The sequence below is a fragment of the Gadus chalcogrammus genome, chromosome 23 (genome assembly GCF_026213295.1).
Source record: "Gadus chalcogrammus isolate NIFS_2021 chromosome 23, NIFS_Gcha_1.0, whole genome shotgun sequence".
Lineage (NCBI taxonomy): Eukaryota > Metazoa > Chordata > Actinopteri > Gadiformes > Gadidae > Gadus > Gadus chalcogrammus.
Genome location: NC_079434.1, coordinates 15,574,449 through 15,592,430, shown reverse-complemented (window position 1 = coordinate 15,592,430; position 17,982 = coordinate 15,574,449). Strand labels below are relative to the sequence as shown.

At 42.2% G+C, this 17,982-nt stretch overlaps 1 protein-coding gene across 1 annotated transcript; it reads right to left on the bottom strand.

Moving 5' to 3' along the window:
* Positions 1 to 5,823: 5,823 nt before the first annotated feature.
* LOC130377689 (uncharacterized) lies at positions 5,824 to 10,049 on the bottom strand. The gene is made up of 7 exons (XM_056584845.1): positions 9,812 to 10,049; positions 7,664 to 7,752; positions 7,119 to 7,268; positions 6,703 to 6,857; positions 6,404 to 6,540; positions 6,183 to 6,276; positions 5,824 to 5,949 (listed from the first exon to the last, which is right to left on the bottom strand). Exons 2-7 carry the CDS (start codon positions 7,749 to 7,751, stop codon positions 5,824 to 5,826), a joined length of 750 nt encoding a protein of 249 aa, XP_056440820.1. The 5' UTR covers position 7,752; positions 9,812 to 10,049.
* Positions 10,050 to 17,982: the final 7,933 nt, after the last annotated feature.

Sequence of the window (17,982 nt, the reverse complement as noted above, 5' to 3'; positions counted from 1 at the left end):
ATTCATATTCTCACCTCTGGCGTAACGTGGTCATTTGTCCTATATGATCATCAACATTGTGATTGATGACATTTTATCACTGTGGCTGAAAAAGGGTCTCCGGAGGAACAGTGTATGGAGGCGTGTGAAGCTCCGTCTGGGCAGCGGTGGAGGGCAGTGTTCGAGAGAAAGTCTGGCTTTTCGGACGCATACATTATACCGCTGCGGTGTGTGTCGATGTGAAGCTCCGTTCCAGATGATGCATTTCTCCAGCTCTAAGCTCTAAGCTCTACTGCAACCTGAGCTGCTCTGAAAGCCAATCTTTTAATTCACAGCTAGAATCCAACAATCTGTACAAACGCTCTGCCGTCCCACCCACACGGCCTTGGTGATTGAAGAGACACTGGACTACCTCTCACCTGAGGGAGGGGGGGTGGAGGAGGGAGGGGGGGGAGGAGGGAGGGAGACAGTGAACAAGTGAGGAGGTGTGAACAAAAAGAACTACCCTTGCTGCCTGCTGTCTTCATTCTCTCTCTGGTGACCTCGCTATCACTCGCTCCCTCTGGCACACTCAATCTCTCTCTCTCTCTCGCTCTCGCTCTCTCTCTCTCTCTCTCTCTCTCTCTCTCTCTCTCTCTGTCTCTCTCGGTCTCTGTTGATTCCGCTGCTTCAGGATCACCTCGGTTTCGAGGAGGTAACACGTTTCCATAGGAACCACGTCTGAAAGCAGGTAGCCGCGTCTCTTGGTGGGGATCAACTGGTGGTTTGATTTATACTGGAGAATCTTTCTAGCTCACGCATATTTGTTAATGGAGTAAATAAGTTAAATATTGCAGGTTTATGTCATGTTACTTCAAATTATGTTTCCATATGCTATGGAATGTAATTAGTTCCATTAAGTCTGTACACAGGAAATTTTGAAGAGTCAATTTTACTCAATTTGAGTAAAATATTACTCCCAAAAAGACAGTATTTGGTCCCAGTCCAAAAAGAGTAAAATTTACTCTCGTCATAGAGTTACATTTTTAGAGTTATTTCTATTCTATCTAGAGTTCATATTTTACTCCACAAGATTAAAATGTACTCCATTTAGCATAAAGTGAGAACAACTCCAACACCATTTCACTCAATACAGAGTTGTATTTTACCCTATACTGAGTAGTAACTGCCTCAAAATAGAGTTCCAATTCTACTATTAATTGAGTTGTATTTTACTCTGTACAGAGTAGTAACTGCCTCAAAATAGAAGTCTAATTCTACTATGACTAGAGTTCTATTTCACTCAATAAAGAGTTGTATTTTACTCAATATTGTTTTTAATAATAACTGGATTAAAATGTTTGAAATAAAAAATACCACAAAAAATGTATATTCAACAATGCACTTTTATTTTTCTTAAATGCATATCACATGCACTGAGCACCCATAATATATGAGGGGGGGGAAAAGTCTTTCAGGGTGACACATCCGTATAATTTTTTTATAAAAACAAATAGAATATTGTAAACAGGTATGCACACTATCACAACACCATCAGTAGCTGCAGATAAGGCTGTAAAATATTGCAACTGCCATCAGCCCAGCCAAAACATATATGCCCAATTGGTGGGCCATCCCAATTTGGACACAATGTGCTCTTTGAAATTGGGTCGATTAGATAAAACAGGAGAAAATATTAATAAATTTGAATTCGAGTTATGGGCAAAGAAATTCAGAATTCCATTGTTCATCTCCAGTGCAATAGTTAGAGCTTAGCGATTCTTTTATCCCAGGAAACAGTATGGGACAATAAACAAACTTGAATCATCATTACTGTACGACATCTGCATATCGAATGCTTTGTAACAAAAAAGCTCTTTGACATCAACAACATGAGGTCCTTCTGCAGTACACACAACTTTAAATGCATAAAAATGCTCATCCATACACAGTGTTTGGAGTGCAAATGTACACAACAGTAACCTCTCATCTTTAAGAACAACACGGTGGATTTTGTGAAAAACTGGCATCTCATTAAGCACTTTAAGACAAACAACTAAACTGGACGATACATATTTCCATGGTGTTTGGCCCATCTAACATCCAACACCTTAGTGTCAATTGATACCTGAAGAGCTCTGCTATCTCACAGCCCCTGTCCATCATGTTTTAAAAGCTACCATTTTACTTGGACCAAGCACCAGTCTGTCGGGCTCAAATGTCTGCCAACTATATGCTACTTGACTTTGGTGTTTCCTTGCCAATGTTTTAGTTATATTTTTGAGCTTTTTAGGTTGTTTTTTAAAGAAATGTGCTTTGCTTCATAGCGCATGCACCAGTATGCAAAAGTGGTCCAATTTTACGAATACATGTAGGATAATGCACCATAAAATGATGCTTTGGCAGGAGCCTCTTGCAGGGAAACAAATGCTTGAATAACCCATGGTGCTCTGAAATCAAATGTTTCAAATAAATGGTAATGCCAGTTGATAACATGGGAGATAAATACCATATCTGCTATTTGAAGCAACAACAGAAGCAAATACCAGTGTGGATCATCTCGACAACCAAGTCTCCAAATACAAGTGGGAGATTGCGAAGTAAACACCAAGATTGGATCGCATTTAAACCCAAGTCATTGAGCCCTCTACCAACTTCAATGAAGGTGGCTTGTTGTTTTGATCCATGTAGCCATAGTTAAAGTTCTTAATTCTCCTGTCTATTTCCTTTGATGTTGTGTAGTTTTTGATCAAGTATAGTATAAGCAGCTTCATTTCATATTGTGCCACGCCCTCCAAGATATCGTGCATAATATCGACAGAGAAGTTTTCACATGTATTGAAGTACTGCAAGGAATTTATAACACAAGAACGTTTAACACACCATCACATAGGGAAGACTAAAGAGTTTCCTCCATCATTTGGCGTGTTCTGCGTGAAGTGCTTGAGTTCGCATCACTATCTTGGGTGAATCTTCTGTGTATTCTGTCTGAAAGTCCTCTTCTCAGCTAGACAAAAGCGACAACAATATCTGGCATTAAATGACTCTACGAAACCAAACAAACTATGAAGACCCAGGTTGTCACCAGTAACTTGGACATAGTTCCATACACATTTTCTTCATACAGTGGGACCCCGAATTCCCTTAGTCCTCCAGTTCTTTAATGTCTTGCACAATTGGCTCAAGTATTTTAGAAAAGCCATATGTTTTTAATGTCTTGGGCATGGAATAAAGCGACCAAATGAAATATTAAGCAGCATGAGTTGTGCTTTGGAGAAAGATTGCGCAAGGTGAAATAGATTGCTCCTATTTTATGTATTCCCTTTTACTCCCCAACGGATTTGCGCATTCAAAATCATCATAGAAAAGTTGCAACTGAATTGCATGCTTTCTGTTTTGAAAATAAAGGATGACTCTTGAAAAGATCTCCATCACAAAAGTCATTAAGAAGATCTTTTCTTGACTGGAATGACTCTGCATCATCTCTTTTATCTTAGGGTGTTTGTAAATGAAGTCTAACGTTTTCAAAACTGGGATATAAACCAATTTATCAGTGACCACAACTGGATCATAAGTTCCAGTAGCCGATTGCGCCGTGTATCAAATCTTGTACCAAGAACACATTCAACGGGTTCCACCCTTCCCACTTCTCTGTGAAAATACTGCCTTCTCTTAGTTTCAGAATTTAAGACACCAAAGGATTTTCAATTTTTTCAAAGCACTGATCAATTTTACACTCAACCTCACTTTTGATAGGTGCCTGTAAAGATAGACACTGCTTCACAGATTCTTTTGCTTGATTATGGATATCATCCACAATCTCTTCCATTGAAGCAACCAAAGAGTTAATGATAGTGTTTCGCCTACACCTGCCACTTTAAGTTCAGCCACTGTCACAGCACAGCTGTCCACAAGACTCTATTAAGAAGGACTGGGTCAGAGGGGGCACTGTTTAATGGAAAGTCATCAACAAAACTTACAGCTAAATCTTCAGTTGAGGGGCCTTCACCAGGATCACAAGGTCCATGTGCTTTAAGATGCTTTCGAAACCCTGAAAAAGTACAAAAGAAAACGAGAACAAGCAGGCTGACCACATTTCAGACGAAGTGTCTTTCCTGAACAAAGTCCGTGGATCACCTTCAAGTGCTTAATTAGTGAACTGTCATTTGCTTGAGGGCCTTTGCAAATAAAACAAAACATCTCAAGGTGTCAAAATCAGTGCAGCATCCGAGCTCTCATCTCTTGACCTGGGATTCACCTTGGTGGTAGCAGTATCAATCTGATAAACTGCGGTTTGCAAGAAGTGGTAGACATTGGCCAGATCCCTATTGTACGAGGTAGCGAAGACGAAATGAGCTTTAAAAAGCTCGTCAAAAGAGGCAAGACAATCTGGTGACTGACACGAATTGCATGTTTGTCGATAACAATGAAATATTTGTGTGTGGCGCTCCTCTTGGTTCCCACAGCCAGTAGATAGGGTTGACGGCTCTCTGTGATGCTGTCCAGATGCCCTTCAATACTGGTCCCAGTCTGTGAAAAGAAAACTTAATCAGTCTTGCTATTAAAATGTATCTGTTGCAGTTTAGGGCCCAATCATCCCCACAGAATCACTTATTGCCACAAAATGCAAGATTTCTGGCTTATATTTTTTATTTTGCTAAATGTAAAATAAATAGATTTATTCATATCAGCGTATCTGGGGCTGATAGTGATCGATCTGTGGGGAGCCATATCAGAGAAATATCACACGGCACTCGCTGATTACAGATGAGGCATGGTCATCACATGATTCACAAGAGTATAGTTTTAAGATTTAATATTACGGACAGAACAGTGAGCCCTTTTAACTTTAATTAAAACAGTAACATTACCTTGATGAATTTCACAAGGTGGTCAATGCTTGTCTGGCAGAGAGCTTTCCTGGTCTCTTGTTGCGGCCATGAGGTGATGGTGGCATGAGGTGGATAAGGAGCAAGATGGAGGACATCTCACTGTCCCATCCTGAACAATACAAGAAAATTCAGAAAGACATTTCTTACTAAAATGTTTATATTTTTGTTCCAAACCATTTCCTTCTTCCATTATTATTATTTCTTTAATTTGAGTGTACCATCTTCCAGTTCTTCTGTTGTGGATTCAGCGTTATGAAGGAGATCTTCAAGGTCGCTTGTCTGGGTGGAGCCACGGGTTTGTTCAAGGACTTTCTGCCTGTAGTGAGTAGGCCCACTCTCCAGGAACTTTGCAGAGATGTCCATCACCAAACATCAGACTGAAATCCTGCACTATCTGCAGACAGATGGAATACAGAAAACAACATGGCATATATTGTTAATAGGTGCCCCAGGGCTGACCAGGAATGTGGATCTGTTTAAGTCATTTTTCATTTCAGCTTGATTTTAATGCAAGGCATTCGAAGAGCAACATACCATTCCCGTGATGTCAAGAAATCTTGGAAAGGTGGTGAATATTTCAGAGGACTTCACTGGGTCATGAACCATTTCTTGGCGATGGATGAAGGTCTGTTTCATCTTCTCCTTGATGATTGCTTCATCAGTTGTATGCTTCATGAGAGCGATGGCCTCGCAACACTGGGTTTCTGTGGTTAGCTGATTTTCCTTACTGAAGGGGGTTCTGTCACCAGAAGGCTGGACCACCCTGTAACAATGATCAGTGAACAGTGACCTACAGTGAAACCACATAAACTAGTTAAGCCACTTCACCCCTTACACTAACGGCCAATCGTCTTTTGCCTAAACCCCCTGCGGATTGCACATCACTAAACAATAAAAGCACTATGCACATTAAAGATGAATTGACATGTGACATGTCGAACTCATAAAAAAAAAGAATCCAACACACTAAAAATCATGTACTCTGTTCATTGGTCTGAGTGGTCTTTCTTTTGTGGTCCCTCCGAGGGCTTCTTTTTGAAGCAGTTTTCAATCGCCATGCAAGAAATACACCCCCATCTACTGGATTGTAATAATGCTCCTAAAAACCAAGAAAGTGTTAATTTTTCCTCCTTAAAAAACTAACACATGTTCTTGTCTGGAGAATTTATGAAATCAAGGTCAACCAGTCTGACATCTGCTGTGTTCAACTTGTTGAGGTTAGGAGACAAGGTCAGCATTTAGAAATGTTAATAATTTGTTGCAATCTCACTCAGTTTTTTGATCAATACTAGAAGGAATGAGTGAAGAGGTTAGACTTGTTTATTTACTTACATAGCCCAAAGTGCCCTGGGGATCGGCCAGGTATGGAAACAAGGCAGTGATGCCCTTTGCGTAGTCCTCTTTAACACGCCTTGAAGGGCTCGTCCTAAAGTATGCACACACACACACACGTATGAGATCCAAACAAAAGTACTCCTATGCCTACTGCACTTGGTTTGAACCAAATAAAACCATAAATGTTAGGGTTGGATGTTAATTACATGACAACATACCCATGTTCACTCGCCATGTGTGCAACCAATATCTTCACCATGTCACGTCTTCTGGAATCTGTTAGGCTTTTTTTCCGAGCATACTCTGTAAGGATCCTCTCTCCTCCAGGTTTCTCCCTCAGAATCTTTTCAATCATCTAAGTGTGAGGGGAAAATAAAGAGGGGAGGGACATGGATTTGGTGGCCAATTACATTTACAGTGACAAAAATGTAAACCATGCCCCAATTTACTTGGCCATTTCCCCCCCTACCCCTTTTATCAGAATCACCATCTTGATCTCTCCATCTGCAAAGCTTACCCGAGCAAGACGAGTCAGGTCATCTCTGTTTCTTTGGCCAGGACTAGGCACCAAAATGATGGTGTCATCAGAGTCCCCTTCATTTTCTACACTAGAGCTGAGAAAGGAGCTGTTGCTGCTGGCAACATAGTGGCTTGTAGAGGGGCTCCCTGATTCTGGCATGTTAACATAACAGGTGTGATTATAATAACATGTCATTATTAAGAGGGGATTATCTGTGATAAGAGTAATGTAAAAGATCACATTAGATTAGGATGGATCCACACACTAGTTATTCCTCAGATGCTTTTTTACGTGTCTGAAGAGGCATGTTTATTCAAAATGTCATGCAACGTGGATAAGTCTCTCTTTACTATGTTGCATTACAAGGTTAGGACTAAATGGATTATAGGACTCCAAGTTAACAAGTGACTCACCCTCAAAATCTGAGCCCTTGGGCAAACAGACTTCAAGCACACCCAGGTCTGGTTTCATTACAAGAAACGCAAACGCATCCTCGTCAACTTCAGTGTTCAAATCATCATAGACTTTTAAGTCCAAGGTAGGAATTTCAAATTTCTTGGAAACTGAAATCAAAAAAATATTGCACAAGATTCATACTGTTGTGCAATTCATCTTATTTTTATTATAGGTCACATCTGTGTCACTTCACATCTGAACCACTTAAAACAACGATTTTATAAGTTTACGAGTGCAATGCTATGAGCTTGCAAATCTGCATTCTATTTCTTATTTTTAATCATGAAGATTTTTGCAAATCTAGAATATACTTTTACAGCGAACATTACCTCAAATCATTCATTTTCTCAGTGTACACGAAACAACATTTAGAGATGGGGGTTCCAAAATCAAATACATTATACCTCTAAGGGTCCTTGACGACCACAATAATAATAAACATAAGACATCACCACTAATTTACACATGACACCCAGTAGGCTGTGCAGTTTGTTTCACTCACCACACTCCAAAAATGATTTGAAGGTCAGTTGCCCTTCATAACAAATGTATTTCTGGCGCTCTCGGTACTTCACTCTTACAGCATGCATCCTTTATGGGGAAAAAAGAAAGATACCAAGATGATATAGAGCACAACAATTCATGCACTGAATGCTACAATTAGCTTGAGTATTACAAAAGCCCTACCTACAGGTAGACTCGATAGGTCGGTGTAAATGCCTCAATTCAGAGTAAAATACAGCGGTCCACACAAAAAACCACTTACTAACCGAAGAACAAACTGGTAAAAGTCAACTCAACACGTGCTTGCTAATCGAACAGCAGAGAAAACAGTCCACACATACTAGACTGATCCATAGAAAATGTAATTAAAACACACTTGCTAACCGAGGGCACAAACCAAATTCAGAGTAAACCTTCGATAAAATGATCAGTAAATATTAAGCTTACTGATAAGATAAAGATACTAAGATGATATAGAGCACAACAATTCATGCATTGAATGCTACAATTAGCTTAAGCTACAATGCTACAATTAGCTAAAGCCCTATGTACAGGTAGGCTCGATAGGCTACCACATGTCAGTTAGCTAAAACGGTCGGTGTAAATGCCTCAATTCAGAGTAAAATACACGTGTTTGCTAGCGGTCCACACACAAAAAAACACTTACTAACCGAAGAACAAACTGGTAAAAGTCAACTCAACACGTGCTTGCTAATCGAACAGCAGAAAAAACAGTCCACACATACTAGACTGATCCATAGAAAATGTAATTAAAACACACTTGCTAACCGAGGGCACAAACCAAATTCAGAGTAAACCTTCGATAAAATGGTCAGTAAATATTAAGCTTACTGATAAGATAAAGATACTAAGATGATATAGAGCACAACAAGTCATGCATTGAATGCTACAATTAGCTTAAGCTACAATGCTATAATTAGCTAAAGCCCTATGCACAGGTAGGCTCGATAGGCTACCACATGTCAGTTAGCTAAAACGGTCGGTGTAAATGCCTCAATTCAGAGTAAAATACACGTGTTTGCTAGCGGTCCACACACAAAAAAACACTTACTAACCGAAGAACAAACTGGTAAAAGTCAACTCAACACGTGCTTGCTAATCGAACAGCAGAGAAAACAGTCCACACATACTAGACTGATCCATAGAAAAAATCTAATTAAAACACACTTGCTAACCGAGGGCACAAACCAAATTCAGAGTAAACCTTCGATAAAATGGTCAGTAAATATTAAGCTTACTGATAAGATAAAGATACTAAGATGATATAGAGCACAACAATTCATGCATTGAATGCTACAATTAGCTTAAGCTACAATACTACAATTAGCTAAAGCCCTATGCACAGGTAGGCTCGATAGGCTACCACATGTCAGTTAGCTAAAACGGTCAGTGTAAATGCCTCAATTCAGAGTAAAATACACGTGTTTGCTAGCGTTCCACACACAAAAAACCACTTACTAACCGAAGAACAAACTGGTAAAAGTCAACTCAACACGTGCTTGCTAATCGAACAGCAGAGAAAACAGTCCACACATACTAGACTGATCCATAGAAAATGTAATTAAAACACACTTGCTAACCGAGGGCACAAACCAAATTCAGAGTAAACCTTCGATAAAATGGTCAGTAAATATTAAGCTAACTGATAATAAAGATACCAAGATGATATAGAGCACAACAACATTCATGCATTGAATCCTACAATTAGCTTAAGCTATAATGCTACAATTAGCTAAAGCCCTATGCACAGGTAGGCTCGATAGGCTACCACATGTCAGTTAGCTAAAACGGTCGGTGTAAATGCCTCAATTCAGAGTAAAATACACGTTTGCTAGCGGTCCACACACAAAAAAACACTTACTAACCGAAGAACAAACTGGTAAAAGTCAACTCAACACGTGCTTGCTAATCGAACAGCAGAGAAAACAGTCCACACATACTAGACTGATCCATAGAAAATGTAATTACAACACACTTGCTAACCGAGGGCACAAACCAAATTCAGAGTAAACCTTCGATAAAATGGTCAGTAAATATTAAGCTCAGTGAAAGCATAAATGTGGTAAATGAAGCTAACAAGAGTGAGGCTTGGTTTAAAATCGAATTTAGTAGTTTGCTGACTTACCTGTCTCAACGCCGTCCACAACTGCCGCTCACCTCGACTGCGATAGAAAATGGCGGCAGAAACGAAACCTAAGAAAGTTTAGTGGGCGTGTTCTTGATATTACTCCAATAAGATTTACTCTATTTTTTTCCTCCGACTTTAGTGGCCACTGGAAATGATTACAATCCAAAATTAGTAAAAATTACTCTTTTAGAGGAAAATAATGGTAACTCTGAAGAAAATACTCTCTCATTTTTCCTGTGTACCTTATTTTTTTAAACCTGAGGAGGCTACTTAACAGGGTTTTTAATTTCCACATTTTATATAGTAGTTAGTAGGCATGTCTTGGATTTATAAATAATTAAAACATGTTATAATAATTTCATGCAAGACATTGTGCTAGAATCTGGATATCTGAGCGAAGCCATAGCTGATTCTAGCTATCTGAGTCTAACCTTGTGAGTCAGCCATCTAGCTGAATGTTGTAGTATGGCAACACAGAAGGGCCAGACCACAGGAATCTGTGGTCGTATTCCTGTCTGAATGAAAGCCGTGTTTCACACATACAATGGGACGGTGGGACGGTGGGACTGGGACCCATGCCGCATCAACCCCTGCATGAGAACTTACGTCTAGATTCAGTGTCCTCTCTACTTTGCTGAGCTCTGAATAACAGGGTTACGGAAGCATCCCTACTCCCGGTGCACACGTATTCTGAGTAAGAATCCAGTGATCTGTTTTTGGAGTTCAATCGAAGCTCCACTCGTATGTTTGTATTATATTTTCTGGAAAACAGAAAATATAAAAATATACGGCATGCAGTTCACGTTCTCTCCACAGGTGAGCGGGCTTTGACTTAGTTTGAACCGGAGCTGCAGTTCTCGTTCTGTCCACAGGGAGGGCGGGCCTGACGGTTCTGGTGGAAATTGTCCTTCACTGTGTGAACCGGATTGTTTCACCTAGTATTTTCATATTAAGAAAGAATGGAATGGAATGGAGTCTCAAGGTGACAATTGTGGAAGGAATAGGATCCCAAAGTTTGTAGAGAATAATAAGAAAGAATAAAACCTAAGAATCCACTATATATTAAGGATTTAATATATAGAGTGTAAAGGCTGATAGAGAATTCACACAAAGAATAAAGATTTCAAGATCTAGACTGTGAATGCTGATACAGCATGCACAGTGCACACTAACCAAGTTGAGAGGCTTATGAGTAGCCTACGTTGCAATGTGGCATGTGGCAAATGTTCCACTAGATGACAACACATTCTTGAAAACTGATCGATAGGGCGTATACTTTAGATTAGAATAACATCAATAAAATACATTTAGTCAACCATATCAATATCCTCAATATGGTGGTGCATATATATCTATATCTATATCTATATCTATATCTATACATCTATATCTATACATCTATATCTATATATATATATATATATATATATATATATATATATATATAATATATATATATATATATATTATATCTATATATATATATATAGTGGAGCATATCTTGGTTTCATTAACCAGGCTAGGACGTGCAACTAGTAGCGTATAGCGGACGAGACACGCCCACCTTCATGTGTGTACACCGTTGGCTCCGCCCCTTTTTTATCCGGAGGCAAAGCAGCGCTGAACACGAGAGCGAAGGAGGGGATCACTTACTTGGGGGCTCCAGTGTTTTGGTTTGTTAAATACTAGGGGAACAATCACCAGTTTGTCGCCTGTTTCTGGCTTAGCAAACGATCCGACACCCAGTAGCATTTTTTCCCGTACGTTAGAAGGGGTTTTAAAGCCCCTGCTTTTTCCTCTACCAAAAGGATACCACACTAGCAGCTGTGGCCTGCTGCTACACCCTAGCTAAGCTAACGGTGGATTAGCTCTGCTCCAGTTCTCTTGGAGTCGCCACCTCGAAGCAGAAGGATAATGATACACCGTCCGAGTTAACAAAGGAGGCCCCACAAGGCATGTGACCACTGTAAGGTATCCACTAACTTTGATACGACCTCATATCAGTGCTTTTTATATGCTGTTGTGGTGCGGTGATCTGAGATTGTCCTAAGAAGTGGCGGGGCTGGTAAAATCATCCCATGTTAATGCTGGGAAGACTTTTTTTTCCAGGAATGGGATATTTGAATCACCTTTTCATGATGAGACCTTGTGTGGATTAACGTCTCAACGATGGAGTTGTACTGGTACATGTAAGTAGGGCAATCAAAATACAACTAACTAAACTATACATCTAGTTGTGGTTACATCAGTGGGCTCATGCTTTGTTTGCACAACAACGTGGTTTCCCCCCCACCACTCCCTTTCTCTGTTTTAGAGTGGTCATCATATTCATCATCATCAAGATCTTCTTCTATGTCTGCTGGTACCGATCAAGACAACGACAGCTGGCCGCTTACCTGAGCAATCCCCGCAACGCGCAGATCGTTATTGTGGGAGGAAGGGCGTACCTCCACCAAGTGTGCGAGAGGCCGAGCGTAAGTGTGGAGACATTAAATTGGGTTTATTTAGCTGACGCTTTGGTTAAAAGCGTTTTACAAAATGTAACCCCAAAAGTGCAAGAACCCTGTGAGCACATAACAAATCATAAAGTAAGCAAAACAGCTGCTTATAGTTGAAACATTTCATGACTTGAAGCATTTACATAATGCCAAATATGTCGTTACCAGTCAAATGTGTAAGCCAGTAGAGGTAAGACGTGTGAAATTCAACATTTTGAGTGTTTTATGGCACTGGGTCAGGTACGCCTAAACATTTTTTGAAGTCCCTCATGTTTATTGTTGTACGACATAGTTGTGTCTGGTGATTGACTCTGGAATTATGCTTTCATACCAAAACAAATCGCCCAAGTAGGGGCGGAAAGTAGAAGCTGGAAAGCGTGATGTTTCTTTTCTTTCTCCCCAGATGTTTAGAGAATATGTCAGTTTGTCTCTAAATAGGACAGGGAAAGGGCTTGTGGTCTCTGCGGGATGACCTTTAGGTTCCATTTCAGTTTGTCATTCTCAGAACGCGACTTCACATACTTTTATCGGTTTCACTGATCTAGATACCTTTGTGGTGTTTCCGTGCTGCTGAGAACCTTGGGGAATGTAACGCTCTTTTTTTCTAAACCCCAGATTGTCATGGGAGTTTGTCAAATTTCACAGGCGCATGTGATTATTTTGGATTTTTTTTGGGGGAATCTGCTGAGGCCAAAACACTGAATGTCTGTTGCAGAACAGTAAAATGGTTGCATGGAAATCTCCTCTAAAATATTTCTTCTCTTAAACATTTAAATGGTTTTCCCTGAATTATTCTGTGACTGTCAGTGATCTTCTTTCTTTGTCAGTCCTGATCCGTTTTTCCACCATGCAGAGCGTAATGTATTCCAGAGGCCTGACACAGCCACCTGATCCAATTTATAACTCTTCTTTGACAACCAATGGTTTCGCTCTTTATGGGTTACACATTCCTGAACCGCCGCTTGCCTTGTGTGCTACATCTACAACCTCCCTGCCGCTTCATTGCATTGGCCCATTTTTTTTTACTGCTACTTCCCAAGGGATTCTCTAAAAGGAGCTCCATCAATGGGTGACTCATGTTTAGAGATCCTGATATGATATTGAAACGGCAGCCTCAGTGCCTGAGGTTAATCTAGTTGGTGGCTGTCCCAACAGAATTGTTCCTCATTGGAGTCCTCCTCTTTTGAAGCACATGGAGTCCTCCTCTTTTGAAGCACATGGAAGCCTAACGCGTGATTGAACGGTTTCATTCAATCATAAGCTATTTTCCACACTTCTTAGAAGGGAGATCTTTCCCCTCCCTCCTGGAATCTTAACAAACCTTTTAGTAAAGCGATTGTCGTTCAAAAAATCGAACAACATAGATCATTACACACATGTTGGTGCATTCCAGCTCAGTTTCTTTTTTTTTACCTTTTCTCCCCCATTGTTTTCCCCTGGGTTCCTGGAAGGGATCCCTTTCCTCATTTCAGGGCTTGAGGTTAGAGGGTATGTATGGTGCCATTAAACCCCAAAAGACTGGTGGCCGATGAATCCCTATGGGTTGCTTTTTTCTTTTTTTTAAGCGCAACATAGATAAATATGACATGACAAACACAGGCCAGGCAATTTACCTTACCCCGAGCCAGACAATGGCTGTTTTAGCGAGCTCGCTCTGTGCCAGCTTTGCATGGCCTTCCTCCTCGCTCTGTTCCCATTATCATCAACCCAAAACAATATTGGTGTTGCTTTAAACGTTGAGCTCTGTCATTGTTTTGGAACAGGAAATACCCCGGTCATTAAGAATAAAGTAAACACATCCTAAGGCTAATTAGGCGATTCCTGTCTCAAGGAGCTTTTGACGTAACCTCCCCAGCTTGTATCAATGATTATGGCTGGTATCAGCAGGGATGGTGGTTGTTTTTGTAGCACGGCCTCCTGAACTCGATACACAAGAAGGGTATGGAATTATTTCCAGTGCTAGAACGGGACATGCCGGAACCGCTTTCAAGCAGAAACAAGCGGTCACATGTCAGTTTGTTGCCTTGTTCTTTCTGGATACACTGACGCACCTGGTAGTCATTGAGCCACACCCGGTCAAGGTGAAGGACACAGTGTGTTTGTGTAATGAACCCCCCCCCGTTGTAACGGATCAGAGGATCACTCGGTGGCTGATGCTAAAACACATCCTTCAGTCCCTAAATTCCTCATGTGTTATACACACTCCCGTCTCCCATTACTAATCTTCTTTCTCCCCGCTGCCTTGACCGTCAGGCCACGCCCACTTCCTCCGTCCCTCTCCACTTTCACATCTACATTTTTCGTTTGTAAAACAAAACAAAAGCACCCCCCCCCCCCCCCCCCTGCAGTCTATTTTCTGAATAATACACAGTGTTTGATTTTAATGGAATGTGTGGTGGGAGTGCCCGGTGGCCATCTATAACCCAGCACCCTCTCCCGAGTTCTCGCTGGAGACACGCCAAGGCCACTTGTTCCCTGGGCCAAAATGTGAAGAGGGCTGGGAAGAAGGGCTGGTGGCGGGGTGGCTGAGGTGGGGATGGTTGCTGATTTAGTAGCCCTCGGTAAAGCGTTTGGTTTACGGTCCCCTCAAAAAGAGAAAATGTTCCCAGAAGATTATTTTTAACAGAGGGGGGAAAAGTTCAACTTCAAATGGGCCTCTTGGAGAAATGTGGCAGTAACCGGGACTTTTAATGGTCTTTATTTTACTTTCAGTTCTTTCTTCTATTTGTTTTTGTAGGCCATCGTTTTTTGGATAGTTTTCCTCTTCAAAAATCCTAGCAAAATAAGTGCCAGATATCTAGATTAAATAACCTCTTAACATTACACATTTATCTTTCTAATATCCCTGGCTCATGTGTTTTTACTGACCATAGACCGACCACCAGCTCAATAGTCCATTGCAGGTCTTCCTAGATTATTGGATTATTGCCCTGCGGGATCTAAGCTCTGCGGTTCTTCCCCCTGTCGAAGACAAGCTTATAGCAAAGTTTGCTGATGATGCAGTCCGTCATCACTAACACCGCCATGATCACAATCAGCAGCTCTCCACAGAGCTAATAGATTCAAACATTGTAGCAGTATTTCCAAGGGCAGTTTCCTTTTTATACAAAGGCCCTTATTGTTAAAGCTTCCCCTTTCTACTTTGTTTAAGCAAATGCATTGTGTGTGTCTGTGCGTGTAGTGTAGTCTTTGGTGTGTATTTGATCTTGGCTTGTGTGTGTGTGTGTGTGTGTGTGTGTGTGTGTGTGTGTTTTTAGGTTTTAGTTGTGTGTAGATAGTCTTAAGTTTGTGTGGCTCTGGTCACAGGCGTGTTCAGCAGGAATGCAGACTCACATCTGCTGGTGTTTGCATTTGAGCCTCCGAGTTTGTAATTCTCCCCCCGTCCCCCCGTCCCCCCGTCCCCATCACGTGCCCCCCAGCAGACCTCCATCTGGCCCAGTTGGTACGGCGTCCAGGACGAGGTGTCCATGGAGGAGCCCTCGGCCAACCAGCCCCCCGCCGCGGCCTTCTCTCAGCTGGACATGCCCCCCGCCCTACGAGGCTGTCTCTGGAGGTTTGTACACGGCCCTGGGACTACACAAACACACACGCACGCACACAAGATCGAACACAAACGCGCGCATGCACACTCGCACACGCGTCAAACGCACAAGGACGAACACACACACACACACATACACACACGCACATCAAATGCAAATGCAAACACACACACACACACACACACACACACACACACACACACACACACACACACACACACACACACACACACACACACACACACACACACACACACACACACACACACACACACACGACTAAAAACACACACACACACACGACTAAAAACACACACACACACACGACTAAAAACACACACACAAGACTAAAAACACGCGCACACACCCAAGACTGGGTTCTCTGCACACTAAAATACACGTTGATCTACTTTTGGTTCCCCTGGCTGTTAACTATTTGCAGCAGGAACAGGATGATGAGAAACCTCTCCTCACCTCACATTCACTCTGAGCTCCTTGTTCCTCATCCTCAGTAGGCTATAATGTACTGTTGTCCATGTATATACAGCATGAATTGGTTTAACCCTACTGCGGCACCACTGTGCTATAAGTGTGATTCGAAGGAGCATCAGACCTCTACTGGTTGTGTTTGCCCACAACAAGGCACTTTATAACGCCCTCTAAACCAACTGGATTGATTTAGTTTATTTCTATATCAAACGTATATCTGAACTACCTGCACTACCCTCAATCAGGGTTGTGGTGTCGCCTAAGCACGTGGGTAGTAACTGATTCAGAGCGCCAGATGGAGTCGAGTGCGGTTTTTCACAGTTCTTATTATGGGACATTTCTAAGAAGTGCAATCTCTCACTGGCTGTTTGAAAAGATGCGGTTGTGAGGCACAGAGTTCGAACGTCTCACCTGCCAGAAACACTTTGTCCTCATTTGGGCCTTTGTCTTATGACATTTCCAAGCAGATAAGCAGCTGCCTCATTGTTAACTATATTTATGGCTGTGCTTAATTTAACTTGCTACATTTCTTTCTAAAGAGTTGGCTCGTCGCTTGTGTAAATGTACCAATATGACGCAAGCAATACGTTTCTGTGTATGTTTGTGTGTGTGTGTGCGTGTGTGTGCGTGTGTGTCTCTGTCTGTCTGTGTCTGTGTGTGTGTCTCTCTCTCTCTCTGTCTGTCTATGTCTTGTCTCTCTGTGGTTATCTCTCTAATGCTCTTTGTGTCTTTCTCTGTCTATGTGTCTCTGTCTGTGTGTCTCTCTGCCTGTCTGTGGGTCTCTCTATCGCCCTTTGTCTGGCTGTCTGTTTGTCTCTATCTCACTCACTCACTCACGGTGTCTCTCTCTGGTCTCCAGAAGAAGACCTGAAGCCCCCGTCCTACAGCGAGTGCGCCCGGGGCAGCGACGGCCTGCGCCCGACCTTCCACGTCCTCGACGAGGGCGCGGACGGCGTGAGCATGAACGAGGCCCCGCCCCCTTACACACCCGGCCCCTCGGCATCAGCCAATCAACAGGAAGCCCCCAGCAGACCGAGTCCGTAACGCTCCAATTGGAAGAAAATAAAAAAACGGACCAATGATTTGACGCCGCGATGCCTTCCCGAAACCCTGCCTTCTTCCTCACGTTCCGGTCATCAGCGATCGTCTCCAGCCTAGCTCTCGCCTCGCGTTCGGGTGAGCGAGGGCAGACGTCCATGTGTGTGTCGTTTGTCTGTCGTTTGTGTCGAGGTGAACTGTGTGGTGTTTTTCCTTTGCTTTCTTCTACATTTCTGTGTTGTGTGAAGGGGGTACTCACTGAGGGCTTCAGTGAGTGCCCTCGTAACCTGCTGTCGTGTCCGGTGGGTTCCAAGGGGTTTCCAAGAGGTGTACCCTTGGAAACGACAAAGCCACAAAGAGACACTTTTAAGTTTGTTGTTCCATCATCAAAGTTCCCCCCTCCCCCCTCCTCCCTTACCCAAGCCGACTTCCTCATGGCAACCGTCACAAAATAAAACTAAGAGGAAGTCGAAGTCGTTGCCGGGGAAACCGGGATTACGTCACCCCCAAACGTCAGCAGGGGGAGTCCGGAGTGACGGCCGCCAATGAGGGTCTTTAGTGCCCGGGTCTTGGTCGATTGCTTCTGTACACACGACCATTA